Below are 16764 nucleotides of genomic sequence, written 5' to 3'. Positions count from 1 at the left end.
ATTTTTGGGGTGCTCTTCAGTGGCTGTCTTCTTTCTTCCAAGCACAGAGCTGCATTTTCTTCTAGCCATTGGCTCTGCCAGTGCTTATCCTCTGCTGCTACCTTGATTTGCCTGCCCTTCCCAATGACTTCTCCACTTCCTTGTCCTCTCCCCTTCCACCTTGGCTCCTCCCAGACCTATCCTCACTGAAATAGTCCCTAGGTGATGCCCAAGTATTTGTCTCCTGCATCAGCACAAGTGTGGAGAGGTGGGAAAACAAACCTTGCTCTTGCCCTTTTCCTCCACACTGTTAAAAAAAAATAAAAAAAATAAAAAAAAAGCAGGAAAGGTGAAATTTTTCCTTCCAGGGCAAAGTTTTTGCTGACTTGAAAAGAGCCAGGATTTCATTGCTAAAATTCTACTTTATTTTTCTCTCCCCTGTTCCCTGCCACTATATCTTAAGTTCATTGCTTTGTTTTGTCCACAAATCACCTGTAATCCTTCAGTGAAGGTTTTTGTATCTTGCTGACTTTATGTCTTCTTGAACAGTGCTTTGCACAGTAGGGACACAGCTCTAGCAGGGTTCTTCAGGGTGTAATCAGAGCCCAAAATATATGAGGGACTGTGTAAGCATAGCATTATCATGCACTGATCCTCAGCTCATTATGGAAAACTTTACTTCCGAAAAGTGGCACCTCCTTCTCCTTTGGTAATGCTCTTTAAAATGTTTTATTAATGCAATTACCTGAATTTAACTGAGCAAAGCAAGGCCTCTCATCAAAAGGCACATGCAGGCAGGTTTGCAGCTCTCAGCCCCTGAAACACAGTGTGTCCATCCTGATGCTGGAGAAAAGGAGGCAGTGAAACCAAAAAGGGATTCCCCACCCCCCAGAAGTGTGCCAGAAATAGAAATTTCTGAACAGAAATAGAAATTAAGTGGTGTAAACAACAGCCTGGCTCAGGCCACCAGGTATCCAGCCTTGGAGTGCAAGTTTATGAAATATGAATGGAGCACTTGGGATGGTGCAGAGTGTTACTGGTGGGGTGGTGCTCTTAGAGAGCATTTCTCTGAGAAACAAGAGTGTGCCAGCCCTGGGTGGAGAGGGCCCCCCTTTTAATATTGGCATTTTTCTCTCCAAGATGTGTGCAGCAGGCTTTTTTTTTCTACTATGACTCAAACAAGTGGGGCTTTTTTTTTTCCCTTCTTGTGTGTTCTGCAATTTCACATATGGCTAGAAAATCATAATACAAAAGAAATTTCAATAACGTGCCTGTGCTTTCATGAACAATGCCAGCTCTGAAGATAGCATACAGCCATTGAAATCAGACAGGGGAAACAGAACATCAGTCAGATGGAAAAGTATGATTTATTATCTCCCTCCTGGCAAAATTACAGTGACAATGTCTATGCAAAGGAATCTAAAATTACTGACTTACTGTATTTCTGTCATAATTTGTACCAAGAAAACATACTAAAATAGATAGGCCTGTCACATATTGATCTATTGTGAAACCTATTTTTAAAATTATGCTATGAATTTAGCTACTGATTCTGTAACATATATATCACATTATGCACAAATATATTGTTACAATAGGTGAAAGAAGGTGGGCTTTATTCAGAATTTGGCTAAAAAAATCCATGGAATTTTCTTCCCTACAGCACAGTAATACATGGGAGGCCTCAAAAGCTCAGAGCTCAGTGGTGCTGGCTGTGCCACACACAAACTGTCTCAGAGCTCCCCACTGAAGGGATGAGACCTAAAACCTGAATCCGCACAATTCAGAATCAGCAGGAACTGAGCACAGGCCCCTGGTTTTAGTCCCAGTGCAGAGCTCAGCCTGTACATGCAATCCCAAGGGATTGGTATTTCCCCAGTAAATATGACACAGGAATTAATGTGTGCCCAGCATTGGTACTGCCAGAGCTGAGGCTGGGCTTTCAGTGATCCACTCCAGCAAACAGCCCATCAGCTCTGCTGGCTTCCAGAATGGGGGCTGTCCAGGGAGCTGCTGAAGGAGAGGGGATATCTCTGCACAGCCAGTGGAGAAGCTCTGGCACTGCCCTGCCCTCCCTCCATGGCTGCTGGAGCCTTACTGTTAAGCAAATGGAATATGTAGTACCTGCAGGTGTTACCAGCTCCTTCCAAGAGTGGTAAAATCAAGTCTGAGGCTTTATTGTTGTGGCAGACAATGCTCAGTGGGGCCAAGGAGAGACCTGCTCATCCCTTGGCTCTCCCAAGCTGCTTGTCTCTGTCACCCAGGCTGTTTCTGTGGGGCTGCTGAGCAGGAGGTCCTGGGGTCATCAGCTTAGGAAGAAGGATGTCATCCTTAGAAACATTCACAGCTCACTGGTGAGAAGGTTTTTTAGGAAACTGTTTCCTGCTAGAGGGAGGGGAAGTGCAGGTATGTGTTTGTTGCCACTGGAATGTGCTCTATGCAGAATTGCATTCATTAAAAAAATGCTCAATCAGCCAATTGTTCTAGTTACTGTTTTAAAAGCTGTAATTAGATAAATTATGTGGTGACAATGCTCAGCCTAGTTGCAAAATAAGGATATGTGAGGCTTCCTTACTGTCCTGTGGTAATAGCAGAGGTAATTCTTTGGGAATTACAGTAAAATCAGTGTACTTGGAGAAGCAGTAGGGCTGAAAGAGCTCCTGAAAGCAGGGAATCTCTCCATCTGTTGACTGTGGTCATCCCAGTCAGCAAAACTTTCTGACTGAGAGTTAGCCCAGTGTGCTCCCTGTGTAAGCAGAGCCCAGTGTATTCTCTCATCACAGATAACCCATTCAAACCTGTTCTCAGTTCACATCCTTCCCAGCCTGTGCTCTTAACCAAATGATGACATCCCCTGAGGGGCAGGAACCTCCCTGGCAGCTGCAGAAGGAGCAGGACCAAGGTCCACATCTCCTCCCCAGTGATTGTCTGGTTGTATTATACCTTCCTCCATAATAGAAACTAGAATATAGAAATAGTGTTTTATCAGTACATGGAGCTGATCTCACCACCTGCTCCCATCTCTCAGTGTGGACAGAGAAGGAAACAACAGACTTGGCTATAGGGAAAACACGGGTAAAAGGGATCACCTTTCTGACGAGGACCTCTGTTCCTGTCTCCCTGCTCCAGGAGGCTTTCTCCTAGATAGGGCTCCTTCATTGCAAAAGCCAACCAGGAGGGAATGGAGAGCAGAAAGCTGCCAGCTGGGCTCACTTTCCTTGCTGACATTAAAAGGAGCTTAACAAAGGTGAAGCACACACAGACATTTTGTCTGTGTCCGAATGGGGCTGCGCTTCACATGTTGGAGCCATCTGTCATATCTGTAACCTTTCAGATGGAGTCCCCTTCCCTGGGCACCGGGCATGTCTGAACTAAAAAACCATTGTAATCCAGTCATAAAAATTATCAGCAAAGTGACAGAGCCCCAGGGTAGGCGAGGTGCAACTATTGTAAGGAATAAAAGGAGACATATATCAGAGCAAAGAGAGCGTTCTCACGGAAGAAGTGCAAAGTCATGTTTTTACAGAAAGCTTTGCTACTGCTCTCGGGAGGGAGAAGCAACCACGAGACTGCAGACACACAGCTCTGGTGGAAAAGGGGCCAGGACTCGGCTCAAGGTTGTCTCTCTCATCAGCTAATGGAGGAGTCACTCTGCAGATCCAGACAGGCTTCCAGGAGCCTTTTAAACTCATCAAATTGTGTGGCACAGAGCAAATCCATGAGCACAAAGCTCCTAAAGCCATCAGAAGCCTGACTCATCAGATGTGGGCCCAGGATGCTCAGGATGAGGTGCATCTTCTGTGCCCCTCATCTCCCTTTACTCATCTGTAGGGCTCCCCAGGAATGTTCACAAAAGAATGGCAAGGATAATGTTGTTTGTGATCATGGACAGGCATGGGAATGAGGAATGAGGGGAGGAGAGGAATACACAACCTGGAGGGATTAGAGCATCCTTGTGCTTTTCTAGCTCCAGAATCCAAGCCTGGTCCACCAGCACACTGGAAAGACTCTTGTGTTCACAATGTTTGTGTGTGATTTGAGGGCTCCCTTAAAAGCAGGATCTCAGCATCTGCTTCTGCTGCTTCTTGGAAGCCAGGTGCTTGGTTTAGCCAATCTGCAGTGTGGTGCAAGCATTTTTCAATTTTTGGATGGCAAAGTTGATTTGTATTGCTAGGCCTCCACATAAGTAGGATAGAGCTCCAATTTTTTCACTGCAGATAAATTATCTAATGACTTAATAGTTTTTTCCTGTTGCAAAGTCATTTGCAACCTGATGGTGTTTTCACTGAGTGTGCTTGTCTATAATTACTCAACATATTGTTGATTTGAGCAACTTTCCACCTATGGAAAATCCAGGTGGTTACAGTTTTTTTAGTATAATTGATATTGTATCTCTACTAGCTGGCTGGATGATTTTTATTTTATTAAGTAAGTGACAAAAATGAGAGAAATTTTTGCACTTTGAGGGTTTTTGTATTGGCACATACAAAAGAGCCATTTACCAATTTTAAACATAAATTAGATGGTTATTTGTGCACTGCTTATAGTAAAAGCCAAGTGAGCAGCTCAAAAGAGAAGTGGGCAGGTTTCAGTCCCACCTTCAGGTGGAACTTGTTCACCAGCTCCTTCTCCACAAGTTTGGCACCTGCAAAATTTCTCAGCTGAAAGCTCTCTGAATTTTCCTGCAATCTTCTGCTAATCTGTCTGAGATCACAGGCAATTTCAATAACAATGAAAATGATTCTAATTTCTCCTCCAGAAGTATCTCTGATGAATGCTATCCCAGTTCCTCTTTTATTCCTCTCCCCTGGTTTATGACTTCCTACCTCAGCCATAATATGGAAGCCATTTTTGCCTCCAAATTTATTCATCAGGTCCTTTCAAACTTTCTTCCCTTTCTTGCTTCCTGCCAATAAATTCCCCACCTGAAACTGTAGCTACAGAGATCATTTCCATCAGGATTGCCATTGTCCTTAGTGTCATTAAAAGTTACAGCTCCTCTTAAGATGTAAGTGCCCAATTTGACAGACGTCACTCTGCATCACTCTGCTTTTCCTGCTGTTTTGTCTGCATGGAGCAGGATGCCTTCAGTCCAGCCTGTCTGAGAGATTCTCTCTGGGAGTGTCTTGAAAACCTAAAGAGGGAGGGATTGTCAGCAGCCCTGGTTTTCAGTCTTCCTTTTCTTGGAGCCCAGCACTTGCAGGGGGTGGGACACATCCGGAGTGTGGGCAGGAGGTGAGTGTGGGTACAGCTCATGGATCTGAATCTATGGCAGTGATGCCTTAAGTGTGCAGAGCTGCCAGCTGAGATCCATTGCATCCCAAACCACCTTGGCATCAGCAGAAATGCAGAGGATGGCACTTCTTCTTCTAAAGTGTTCTCAAAGGGGGAGAAAGCATTTCAACTCCATAATCAGTAAAACTGGCAAGAAAAGCATTTTTTCCCTTTGCAATATCACCTAGAAGAGGAACATCCTTACACACAATGTCCTTTTTGGTGTTTGAAGGAACTGGGAGCTGAAATGATTTTGGTTTGCCGTGGTACTGAGAGTCCTGGTATCTCCTCTGCCTTTGCTCTGATGTGATGACTCCTTGGATTTCCCCAGAGCTCAGAGTCAAGCCTACTGGCTTAGTTTTGTGTTTATACCCCTTTTTGTGTTCCAGTCAACCAAGCAGATTGCTCCAGTCATTCAGGCCATGTTGTAAATTCACCTGTTTGACTCTGAAGAACACCACAGCCTCAATAACAGTATTCAGTGAAAATACTTGGATTGTCTTCCAATGCAGCCCCTGCACGATGATCAGTAGGTGCATTGTAACATGATTAGATGGTTGTGAACACTTATTTTGTTCCCCAAAAGAAAAGTGAAGTATTCCTGATACAATGGCTGTGGAGTCTGTGTTGCTCTGCACAGTCTGCTCGGTGAAGGGCTGCTGTGTGTCAGGCAGCACGAGAGCCTGGTCCTTATGCACCACTTCATGGGACCTTGGCAATGAGATAAAGCCTTCCAGGATGGGATTAGGGCACATCCTTGTACAAAAACTCTTCAGGCTTAGCTGTAGGAAGGAGGGGAAGAGAGCAGCACAACAAATCCTGATTACTGCATCGCAGGCTTTGAGCAGCCTGGCTCCAGCAAAGATGTAAATCTTCTTCCATGAGGCTGAAAACCCAGGTACAGAGAAAATGCCACCATGTTCAAGGCCATTTCTTGGAAAAGTGAGGAGAGGTCCTAAGTGTCAGGAAATGGCTGTGCTAAACCTGCCTGGAGGAGCTGGTGTCTAAGTTCATGGAGTGGAAGGTCTCCAGCAGTAACAGTTTTAATGACACAAGATCTACTGGCTCTTGAAATCCTCAGGTGCCAAATAGCATTTTAGTCTTGGAAGGCTGCTTGGAAAATGAGCAGCATTTTCCCAGCTCCTGGAGGGGTATGAGCCTCAAACCCCAAGTCTGAGCAAAACCAGCTGGGAGAATCCCAACTGATCACAGGGAACTGCAGCCTGAAAACTTGGTCTGAGACATCTCCTGAGCTGGGTGACTTGGAAACCAGTTAGCCTGGTGAATGTGGCAGCAGAGCAAAAAGTGAGGGAAATGGCTTCTTATTGACTGACAGAACAAACAGGTGAACAAAAAGTATCAGTTAGATGTCATCTTCAGGGTTTTTAGTTTGTCTTAGGTAAATCACTCCCTCTCCACCTCTCCAGAGCTGTTGCTGTAGAAGCAGCTAAGAGTGATGGACAAGCAGACAGACAGAGAAATCCTGATTGCAGGCAGGCAGGAGGAGGGCTGCAAAATGATGTTTCACAAATACAGATATGCTTCCTTCATTCACTCAGGGGATAGTATTCCCTACTTGGTGAGGATATAGAAAAGTGAGGACATAGAAAAGCCTTTCCCATGTTTGGGGCAGCAGAGGGGTGGGCTTAGGTGCTGTGGCTATGGCCAAGAAATGAGGTAAGGGAGAAATACAGAGATGAGGTTCAGTAAGTACTTGCAACAAGAGAATTCCTATGACTAAATGGCATGACTGAAGTGCTTCTTGCAAGGTCTTGCCTAAAATCTTGAAGTTTTGTGTGTCAGTTATTGTACCAGTGATTATACCAGCTGCTGTGGTCTAAAAAAAAGTTTGATTCAGATCTCTTCAGCTGTAGAAAAACATAAAGGAGTAGATTTAAACATTCTGAGTTCTGAATTCAGATTTCCATGTTCTTCTTATATTTGGAAATAATCAGTTTTGTAGGCTATTGCTTAAAGAATCGTTTGATCATGTGATCTCTCTGGATGCCCACCTTTTAGAGGACTTTTAGAGGGCCTGCTCACAAAATAGACCTATCAGAGGTCTGAAATGTGAAATTTCTATGGGTTTTTGAAACCTTGTAGCTGACTGAAGAAGGACCCAGGTGGTGCCCAACCCTGTAAGAGAGGAGTAGCTGGAGGATGTTAGCAGTCATAATTCCTACCTGTGCTGGCATTTGCTTCCAAAAAGAGGGTGAAAGCAGTGGGGAGCTGGTGTCTATGGGTGCAAGAGTGAAGGTCAGGAGGTGGGGCACCCAGTCCTGGTTGGTTTCCCAATTTCCCCTGCTCAGGGTGTATCTTGCTTTTCATTCTGTTGGCTTTGCTGCCTTTTTCATGTGTTTGTTTATATCCTCTATCAAGTTTATCATTATGTGCCCGTGCACATAAAATCTTTATTAGCCGTGTGTATTTTCTATTCTCTGTTCTAATTTCCCTTCCTTCTTGCATTGTTAACAAACTCTGCTGATTGCAGATGTTTCCCATTTGACAGCACCTGAGACTCAGGTTTTCCAGACACACAACAGAGGGAGTGCTGGCTCCTTCCTCCGGCCATCCTGAGGTGTGTGATGGGGCCATCCCACAGAGGATTGCCCAGGGACTGAACCTGCCCTGCCAGCCAAACCTGGGCTCACAGTCCTCCTTGAGATCAGTAGAACAGAAGAGAACTAGAAATTGGGCTGTGATCTTAGGGGTGATTATGAATGGGTTCTGCTGCTCCAGTCTTTTTGAGTGACTGGCTGAAGGAGAGATTAGGGTCAGTGCAGAACTGAGAAGGTCCCTTGTGCCCTGTGTGCCCCATTTCAGCTGCTGTTAAAAGGCCCTGAATATTGGATAGATGTTGGCCATGTCTGCTTCCCACCAGCTTGGCTTGACTTGGCCCCTACCCTGACAACAGCATCCGAGAATGTATCACCCCACTGGCTCTGAGGGTCACTGCTCTCACCCCCATGAGGAGTGGAGATGGGCTAAAAAGAATTTCAGTGCTGCACTGGTTTGGCCAAGTCAAGCTGCTCTACTGACTGATACCTTCTACAGAAGGGCCCAGCTTGTTCCTGATAGGGCCATTTCTGAAATCATATTGAGCAGTGCAGGACCATGGAATGGTGTGGATGTTGTATCCATGCTGTGGCTGGACATCGGGAGCACTCTTTCCCTTTGGGCAGGGGTCAGAACGTTTCTTCACCAACAGCTCTTGAAATGCTGCCTAATAAATCCTTCCCTAGAGCGTTTTCTAAGAGATTATTCTGCCTTGGACACAGGAGTGAGTAAATTACCACCTTTTTGTGATCCTTTAGTCTTAACATTCTTTCCAGAATATCATTTTAAGGGATGCAAATAAAGCATTTGCACTGTTCATGTGGGACAGCGTCCTCTCTCCTTCCTACTCCAGAAAACCCCCTGTGTTTCTTCAGTGTCCTTCTTCAGCAGGGATGAGAGTTCCTTTTCTGGAATTGTTCTTTGAACTTCAGTGGCTACAAAAGTGTAAACCACCCCTCTTTCACAGGGGATAATCTTTAAATTAGGAAACAGGAAACAAAACTTAAGGACATCTTCTGCTGGTTCCCTGTTCTTCACTGGCTCCCAGTTTGTCCTTTTGCTGCTTAGGCTTCCTGCTGCCTGTACCAGTAGACAGAGGACTTTTTGGCCAGTGTCCCAGAATTGCTCCACAAGAAGGGTAGGACCAGGGAAAGTAATAGCTTGGATGCAGAGCCTGCAGACAACAGTTTCAAAATGCTCAGTCAGTGGGCCTGGGGCAAAGTCCTTTCTGAATGGGCAGGGATTTGCAGATCAGATCCCAAAGCACATCCCATGGAAGAAAGTGCCACGGCTCTGATAAACCAAGTGGACAGGAGGGCAGGAGTCTCCCATGGTGAGTGGCACTGACAAGTGACCAAAGCACTCAGATAATGGAAGATCCTGGTGACAAGACCAAGTGGCTTGACCTCAATACAGTGAGGAGGAGGAGGTGGCAGGGAAAGGTCTGGTTCATGCCAAAGCAGCCTTTTCATCTGGTAGCTTAGGTCAAGCCTCTAAAGGGGAGAATGATGCCTTAAGTTTGAGTTTTTATATTTTTCAGATTCTGTGCTGCTTTAGTGTGTAACTCTGAGCTTCATATTAAGTGTTAGCAAGTTCTCTTCACAGGGTAGGTGAACAACAATCCTTTTCCAGTTTGTCCAAGGACAGCTGTTACAAGCTCCAGGCCCAAAAAGTACAAACAACACTGGACTGAAGAGAGAAAAACAAGGAGGATGGGACTTTATAGCCTAAAGCTGTAATTGGACAATTAACTCCAATATGCAAATAGACCAGAACTTAAAAAGTGAGAGACCTCATGACCAGTTGTCCATTTTGTGACCATTTTGGTGCATCTTGGGTGTAGCCCTGGCTGGGCTCTTGTGCTGCCCAAGGTGGATCCATTGAGGCCTTTTAATGAATCCCTACTTTATTCTTTAACTCTGTTCTAGGTCAGCCTTCTCAAAGCATCAGTTCACTGTGTTCTGCCAGGGTGTGCTTTCCTTCTCTAATTGTGTGCAGCTCTTGCTGCTTGGAAAGCGACTCTGAGCATCAGGCAACATCCTGCTTTGTCACAGTGTCATTTTCAGGCTGCACCACCAAGGCTGAGGCAGGAGATGTGTGTGTCATGTCTCATCTGCTCAGCTGCAGAGTCGTTCAGGGGCAGCTTCTGCTTGTGCTGATCCTCTTTGAGCCGTGGATTGGGCTGCAGCCCTGGAAAAGCATCACTTATTCCTCAGCATTGCAGCCACTGGAGTGGTGAGGATGGGTACAAGCCCTGGAGGAGACGTCAGTGAAAGCTTCCACAAATCACAAGATCCAGTTCTACTGCTCCTTATAATTAGTGATTAAAATGAGTAAAAACAAAGCAGCAATTTTCTTATTGATCCCTCAGCAAATAGCTCTGTCTGTTTTCTTCTGTATTGTTTCTTCCTATTAAATAGCCTTGAATAAGAAATGTCAGTCAAATGAATTTAGATTCCTGGTGCTTCAGACAGAAATCAAAGCAGGATTGAAAGAGGAACGATAATTAGAGAGAGGAATTCCACCTCCACACACTTCTTCCCTTGCTCAAGGAGTGCTGATTTTATCTAAATTGCCAAAGCCATGAGCAAATGAGAGGTGATGCGAATTATAGACTGCAGATGCTGAGACAAAGCAAGGGAAGCTTTAATTAGTGCATTTTAAGGTAGAAATAAATTTCCTGGGAATAAATTATTCGACTCAAGACACATGGAGCTTCTTAGAGGTGAACTGAAGAGCTTCTTACAAGCCACAAACAGGGCTCACAGGTTATATCTATCTGTTGAAATGAGTGACCCAGCACTGAGGTCTGAAATACATCAGGATGAATCCTTCTTTCTTTGCATCCCACTTTATTTTCTAATATTGAGTAATATTTTTTAATATTGAGGAATTCCCACAGTTGCAGATTCACATAAAGCCAGAATTTTTCCCAATACCCACATTTACTCACTGAAATGTTAGTGATGGATGCTGAGAAACTGGGAGTTACATATCAAACCTACTGGCACTGAAAGGAAGTTATTTTCCTTTCAATTCTCCTCTTTTTCTCCTTCCTTAGCTCTGCTGCCATGCTTTCATGACACTAGCACACACATAAGTCACTGGGAGCCTTAAAACACTGACCTTTCTATGTTTTCAGCAGAGTTTCACAGCTTTTTAAAGATCGAGACAGTAACAACTCTGTGCAATTTGGAGGTGGGTAGAGTTTCCTGGCCAAATTGATGGTGCTGAAACAAAACCATTTAGCTGGGTGCTTTAATCCTGAATTCCCTGACTCAGCAGAATTACTCAGTCTCTTAATTATTTTTGTATTTTACGTGAGCCAGTTGCTCACAAACCTTGTTGAAGCAAGCAGGAGAGGGGCCAGGCTGAGATCTCATGGTTGTGTTACAGGAGTGCTCACAGACCCCTGAGGCAGGTGCTGCACAAACACAGAATAAAATGAGTTTGTCCCTCCAAGAGCAACTCTGTTCACCTCTGCTCTGAAAAGTGGGAATGAAAACAGCCCAGGAGGCTGGGGGATGGACAGGCTGTCCCAGCAGCACCCTTCCAGCAGCTTGGGGGTGCCTGGCACGGGTGGTCTATGTGAGAGATGGGCATGGCCTGGAAAATCCTGTCCTCCCTTCCTGGAACACACCACCACTCAGGACCTGCCACAAATCCTGCTCTTCTTCTGGCCACACGTGTAAGGTAACACAGATGGGTACAGCAAGGTACAACCTAGAGGCTGCAGCTCAGGTTTTTTGGCAAAGGGACCCAAAATCCTAAAAGACCTGGCACTCTGCATGGGAAAACAAGGCTGGCTGGTTTTCCTGATGGGGTGGTTTCCTATTTCAGCTGTTGCTCTTTTGTTCCAGAGGTTAACTTGTATCAGCCATGATGAATGGCTCAGTCAAGGGGTATTGAACGCTGATGTGTTTGTCTTGTGCCAAGATGGGAATGTTGCAAACTTGTGAGCTGCGGGAGGCCACGGGCTAATTTGAGATTTGTTCCTAGCCCTCGCCATGCGAATGGTGTCGCTGCGAGCCCAGCAATGAAGTTCACTGTGTTGTAGCAGACTGCGCAGTCCCCGAGTGTGTCAACCCGGTCTATGAGCCAGAGCAGTGCTGTCCTGTCTGCAAAAATGGTAAGAAAGAACCGTGTTGGCTTCAACGGAGATACAAAGGAAACTTCTGATTGAAATGCTGTTACTGAGGTTTGCTTCCTTTGGCATGGGCAGGTCCTTCTCCTGGTGCTTGGGTTGTGGGGTCAACATTTAAGCTGCCCTTCCTGGCCTGTGTCTTCTCCTTGAAGCAGATGGAGTGGCTGGCTTGGCAAAGATGGGATTGAGTCCTGATGTCAGTGATTGTTGTTTCATTTCTTTTTTATTGTCTCAAAATTAGTCTAATGGAGAACCAAATACATGAGAAAAGAGAGGGCCTTTGTCCCTGCATTAACAAACCAATGGTTATTGCCTAAGGCCAAGGGAAGACTCACCAAAATCAGTGGCAGAACTTTTCCTGTGGCCAGTAAGACACCCCCCAACCCCAGAAGAACCCCGTTGTTAGTTGTGTGCTGGAGTCTCTGTGTAGCACTGGCCCTCATTGTCCTGCTGAAGTGATTTCATGGATTAGATTCATCAATACTTTCAAGGAATGTTTTGGAATGACTGAAAGTACCTCTTTGGAAAAGAAATCTGTTTCCAAAAAGGTCTCCCGGGTCTTGTACCACAGCCTGTACTCACATACATCTCTGAAACAGCACCTTTCTCCTAAAGTAGATATGAAGACAGATTAAAAGGTAAGGCAGCTGCACATAAACCTTTTCACAGCTTCCTAAACATGTAAGAAATGGCTACTTGGATTCATCTCCTTGTGTTTAGAATTCACTATCTGTATATATTTGCTCTTACATACATCACTGCTGCTGGATAAGAGCAATGGTTGCTTTTGTACCTAAATGAAAATGTTGGTAAAGAAATAACATTTTCAACACATTTTCTGCTCTGTAAGACAGAGTAAAGGCAAGGAGTTGGAAATATAAAATACTTTTACTGAAGGAACTTGAAAAATTAAAAAATGTTTGGAAAATTACGCCATAAATATTACTTGAAATCCTGAGGTTTGTATCTGTAGTTTTGTTCAAAAATATTTTGTCAGATTTTCATTGAGTTTTGTGTTTTTGTTGGAAAGCAGAAAATGTTTGTAGGAAATCTCATTGGTTTGTTTTTATTGCTGAAGTGCAGAGGAGAGGTTTGTTACCCAGCTCTGTGCACCACCTTTGCGTACAGCTGTGTTTGGGTGTGAGGTTTCTCATCACACTCACCAACATTGGTGTCCTGGTTGGTGACTCAGGGGTACCCCTGGCTGTCCCCAGGCCTGTCACCGAGCTCAGACCCACTGACACCCCAACAAACACCTCTGGAGCCTGTGTGGCCTCTGTGTTCCTCTCTCACCATCCCAAATCCCAAATCCCCTCATTTCCAGTGGCAGCACATCCCACCCAGTCTGTGTCACATCAATCTCACCTGTGAGCATCCCTGAGCTTCCCAGGAGTGCAGGCTCAGAGGGGCTTTCACAGCTCCAGGGGCTGCTGCATTTCCCCACCATGGCCATTTCCCCCTGGACCACGTGGCCCCTTTGGGGGTTGGTGGCTTTCTGTGATGGTGACCAGGGGTGAGACACATCTTTCTTCCCAAAACAGCCAGGGGGAAAGGGAAAGAGCAGCTCCTGCTGGTAGGACAAGGACAGGAGGAAGATCAGCTGTGTGCTGAAGGGACTGTGGGACACAGGGAAGTGATTGGAACCCTCACAGGGAAACCAGGAGGCTTCATCCATGGTTTTACTAAATCTCCCCACTCCTTTCTTTGCTCATCTCTTGGGGATACACATAAAGCTCTACATCTGAGACCTGTTTTAGGCAGGGATGTATTTCCCACCATCCCCTTCAGGGCAGCCTGGATGCCTTGGGAATCCTGGTCTCTGGGGCTTGCAGCACAGCTCAGCCAGGGGAGGGTCGTGGCTGCTCCTTGGGATGGAGGAGCATGTCTGCAAGGCAGTGCTGTGGGGGGAGCTGCACCCCTCCTGGTGGCCCAGCCTGGCTGTAGGGATGGAGACCCCTCAGCTGGAAGGGCTTCCTGCCCCTCCTGCTGCTGCTGGGGCTGACTGGCTTAGAGTTGGCCCAAGCTGGCAGTTTTGGCTGTGTCCTTCCCCGTGTAATGCAGTGATTCCCACAGTGACAGAAATTGGTAGGCACCAGGGCAGTTCCTGTGTCGTGGGGAATCTGATGATCAGAGTTTGTTACTGCTCCTGGACGTGGCTGAGCGTGGCACACACCATTCACCTTTCTCTTACAGTCTGGGAGATTAAAATGGAAGTAGCAGCCATTTCTGTGTCCCTTCCCATCTGAATCCCTCTGACACATCCTAATGAATGAGGAGCACAGTGTTTTCAGCTCTGTGTTCATCTTGAGACCAAAATTTTGTCTTTCAGCTCTCCACTTCAGCCAGTCAATTAAAGCTCAGTTTCACAAATGCATGAAGATAACACAAGCTGACAGACCCACTTAAATGACTGAAACACCCCCTTTTAAATTTATTTTTTTCCTTCCATCCAGTAGCTTTTGTCTTCTGCCAAAGTGGTGAAGACACAGTGCCATGTTCTGGTGTGATGAAAAGATTTTAGTCCCTGTGGTTGTAATTTCAGACTGACAAACAGAAGAGCTCAAGGGGTACAGTTGTTGGGGGGGGGGAGTAATCTCTGTGGTGCAAATCCTCAATTCAAAACCTACCCCTTAAAATTTTGGTAAGGAAAATCCTCATTTTAGGTTAACCACAACCCTGGGAGCATGGCTTGCCTGCTTGTTTAGCTGTTGCTGCTATTAATGAGAGAATAATTCTCTTTTCATACAGTCAGATTTTCATAACCTTATTCATGATGTTCTGCCAAGGGCAGAAGTGCTGTGATTCAGTGAGCACTGGCACAGGCTGCCCACAGAAGCTGTGGCTGCCCCATCCCAGGAAGTGCCCAAGGCCAGGTTGGACGGGACTTGGAGCAAGCTGGGATAGTGGAAGGTGTCCTGCCCATGGCAGGGGGTGGAAGGGGATGATCTTTAAGATGCCTTCCAACCCAAACCAGTCTGGAATTCTGTGATTCTGTGATAATGCAAAAATCTGTTGATTCTAACATTCCTGGCCTGAAAATTCATAGAAAGCCAATACCAATTTCTCTCCCATCATTTAAGAGCAGTCTGAACAAATGGCTTTGAAGATTTGTTCCTTCTTGGCCAAAGAAATGAAATTGTTATCTTGTGCCTCACTAATCACAGCAGCTCATTCAAGGCTGGCTGTTCCTGGCAAGGGATCCCACATTCCACACCGAGCATGCAGATTCACTGGGAGGCTCCAGTTTGGGGGTGAAGGAGGCAGAGGACGTTTTCTCCTTCATGTCCTATCATCCAATTTGTCAGAGTGGATTTTAAGGGCGATGGCTCCAGGTGCTGTGCAGCATTTCTGTCACAGAGATGAAAGGTCACTGGATTTCACGTTTCCTGGTAGTGACAGACCGCAGAATTATGGCCTCGAGTTGTTCTTTCCAGTCCCTGTGACTCCTCCAGACAAAAGTGTGTCACTGCTGTTAACTCTCTCCTGTGTGGGATCTCCAAGTGGCCTGGCACTGTGAGAGTCCAGCTCGTGGTGCCACCACCTCTGTCCCTCCTGCCCCAGCTTCTGCTGCAGTTCTGTGAGAACATCCCCCCACGCCGCCTGTGCCAGAGCCAAAATTCCCAGCGAGGTCTGCATGGCCAGGGCTGCACAGGTGCCTGTGTGGTGCTCCTGGGCCCTTCTCTCCTCACCCTGTGCTCTTGATTCCCAGACCTCTGCTTGTCCCTCCCCATAAACCCATCCACTGCTCTGGGGTGAGCCCTGGTATTGGGGTGTGTGTGTTTTAACTCCCTTTCTGTGCATCACTTGGAGGTTGCTCTTCCCATTTCCTTCAACCCTTTGGATGTGGTCTGGGAGCAGGGGATGGGGGGAATCCCCACTGTATCATCCCTCACATCCCTTCATCTGCTTTAATCTGTGATCCAGATTAAATGGGTTCCTTTGCTTTGCCAGCTCCAAGCAACTCTCACCTACTGCAGTGCACAAAAGGAGAAATTCCCTGGGCTTCATTTTCTTGAGGGATGAACAAAACAAATATTATACATTTTTGGGTCGGGGTCTGGTTTTGCCTCTAATTTAAGTTTTGTTGTCACCAATCCTCAACAAAAGAATTTGTTGCCCAACAAGCCAGATAAAAGCTAACATGTCCACAGTGAAATATTTCCTGGCAAGTGTGCTTACTCAGCCTGGGCTTCTGAAGACATTTGTGATGGAATACTGGGCAGCAGGAAGACATTTTGTAGATAATGTGTCACTGAGTCTTTAATTAAAGTTTTAAATTATCACACTTGATACAGATTTCCAAGTAAAGAGGCTGATCCTGCCATCCACACACAAGCAAAAGATCCCTTTGACCTTCAACAGATTTTACATTGGTAAAATAGCATGTCTTCATGCAAAGCTCTTGTGGGAATTTATTATAATGTGGTATAAATATTAATAAATCCCTACAAATACCTTCATATTTGAGGGCATGAGCACAAACGTGAGTAAATAACAATTTATTTCCGTGCATATAAACCCACATTTTACCTAAGCTTCTCTCTTAATTTACTGAAATATAAACTCAGTGCTCATTATTTCTCTGTTGGAGTTAATTTGAAATAAGCATTCTGCACCCCAGCCTGATCCTGCTGTAACACAGTGTGTCTTGCTCAGGAACACCCCCAGGGATTCTCCCAGCCTGTTGAAGCCTCTCCTTTAGCAAACAAATCCATGTTCCACGTGTCCCTGGGTGAGCTTTGCATGTCTCTGTGTGGAATAACACCTGGGGCCAGACCTTTGATGCTGCCTTTTCTTAGCAAGTGCTATGA

At 45.7% G+C, this 16764-nt stretch overlaps 1 protein-coding gene across 3 annotated transcripts in view; it reads left to right on the top strand.

The window, feature by feature from the left end:
* VWC2L (von Willebrand factor C domain containing 2 like) overlaps positions 1–16764 on the top strand; it is a 45863-nt gene that overhangs the window by 7232 nt on the left and 21867 nt on the right. For all 3 annotated transcript variants that reach the window (XR_008508493.1, XM_036387078.2, XM_054515479.1), the window contains exon 3: positions 11809–11938. Coding sequence is in view for 2 of the 3 variants with exons in the window: in XM_036387078.2 (XP_036242971.1) it covers positions 11809–11938 (130 nt within the window). In the remaining variant the exon portion in view is untranslated. The remainder of the gene's footprint in view (positions 1–11808; positions 11939–16764) is intronic.

This window comes from Molothrus ater, chromosome 7 (assembly GCF_012460135.2).
Source record: "Molothrus ater isolate BHLD 08-10-18 breed brown headed cowbird chromosome 7, BPBGC_Mater_1.1, whole genome shotgun sequence".
NCBI lineage: Eukaryota > Metazoa > Chordata > Aves > Passeriformes > Icteridae > Molothrus > Molothrus ater.
The sequence above is the reverse complement of the archived record's forward strand: the minus strand, read 5'-3'. Positions and strand labels throughout refer to the sequence as shown.